We start from the raw sequence: 1,361 nt of genomic DNA, 5'->3' as shown, positions 1-1,361 counted from the left end.
CACTCATCAGGAATCCCTGCTTCCCTAGACCAAACGAGAGCAGACAGGAGTGTTGTGAATCTTGGTGTAACCAACCACAAGGAGAAAATTTATTTGTTCTCTGCTTCAGTTAAAAAATAATAACCCTGTTCATTTGACCATATTAGACTATTGTGTTTAAACCTGTAGCCTACTGACATCTTTTTTAACAGGAGGAGTCAGTGATTGAATCCAGGTCTTTTTACATACATGTACATGACTGAATGCTGCACTTTCCCCCCCATACAAAGTAGGGAGTGATAATAAATACTCAGACATTTGATGAAACTAGAACTAATAGACTTTGATTAGCAGCAAAAAAACGAATTAAATAAATCATGGTTTCAGTCACAGATGCATAATTTCTTTTGTGTCACAGAAAACCTCCAGAACTGACATACTATTTTTCTAAGACTGCTCCTTACTTCTTTGTTCCTTAGGCTGTATATGAAAGGATTGGCCATTGGCGTTAGGACTGCATACAAGAAAGAGAAGACCTTATTGAGATCTTTGAACTTCTCCGTTGTTGGCAAGACATAGACAAATATTAAGGATCCATAAAAAATGGAAACTACAGTGAGATGGGAGGAGCAGGTGGAAAACGCCTTCTGTCTTCCAGTGATGGAAGGGATTTTCAGGATTGTTGTGATAATAAAAACATAGGACGCCACAGTTATGAGAAATGTAGGTAGAATCCCTATAGACGATGTTATAAAAGCTGCCGTTTCCACAACCTGGGTGTCACTGCAGGAAAGTCGAACTATAGGGGTGAAATCACAGAAGAAATGGTCAATTATATATCCGTTGCAAAAGTTAAGCTGTGACAACAAACATGTTAAGATGGTTATAAGAAGTAGCCCAATTATGCATGATACTGAAACAAGCAGGATACACATCCTCTCATTCATAAGTGTGGCATAATGCAAAGGTTTACATATGGCCAGGTAGCGATCATATGACATAGCAGCCAAGAGGTAACATTCTGTGGCTGCCAGAGTAGTAAAGAAATGCATCTGAAGAATGCAACCCAAAAGCGAGATGGTTTTGTCCCTTGTGACAAAACTGGCCAGCATTCTTGGTAATATTGTTGAAGTGTAGCAGAACTCCAAAAAGGCCAGATTTGCCAGAAAGAAATACATGGGAGTATGGAGGTGCTGTTCAACCATCACCAGGACAAAAATGAGAAGATTTCCTGACAGAATCACAATGTAGATAGCTAGAAATAATAAGAAAAGGAGAATGTTCAGATCCTCAACATTGCCAAACCCGAGGAGGATGAAGGTGGTGACAGCAGTTCTGTTTTGCCACTCTGAGTTTTTCACATGCTGCATGGACTCTGACAT

At 39.6% G+C, this 1,361-nt stretch overlaps 1 protein-coding gene across 1 annotated transcript; it reads right to left on the bottom strand.

Moving 5' to 3' along the window:
• Nucleotides 1–362: 362 nt before the first annotated feature.
• Nucleotides 363–1,361, bottom strand: LOC107109389 (olfactory receptor 6F1-like). Its single transcript, XM_015410000.1, has one exon. It carries the CDS (start codon nucleotides 1,359–1,361, stop codon nucleotides 363–365), a length of 999 nt encoding a protein of 332 aa, XP_015265486.1.

Source organism: Gekko japonicus, unplaced genomic scaffold (genome assembly GCF_001447785.1).
Source record: "Gekko japonicus isolate JY-2015 unplaced genomic scaffold, Gekko_japonicus_V1.1 scaffold101, whole genome shotgun sequence".
Taxonomy (NCBI): domain Eukaryota; kingdom Metazoa; phylum Chordata; class Lepidosauria; order Squamata; family Gekkonidae; genus Gekko; species Gekko japonicus.
The sequence above is the reverse complement of the archived record's forward strand: the minus strand, read 5'-3'. Positions and strand labels throughout refer to the sequence as shown.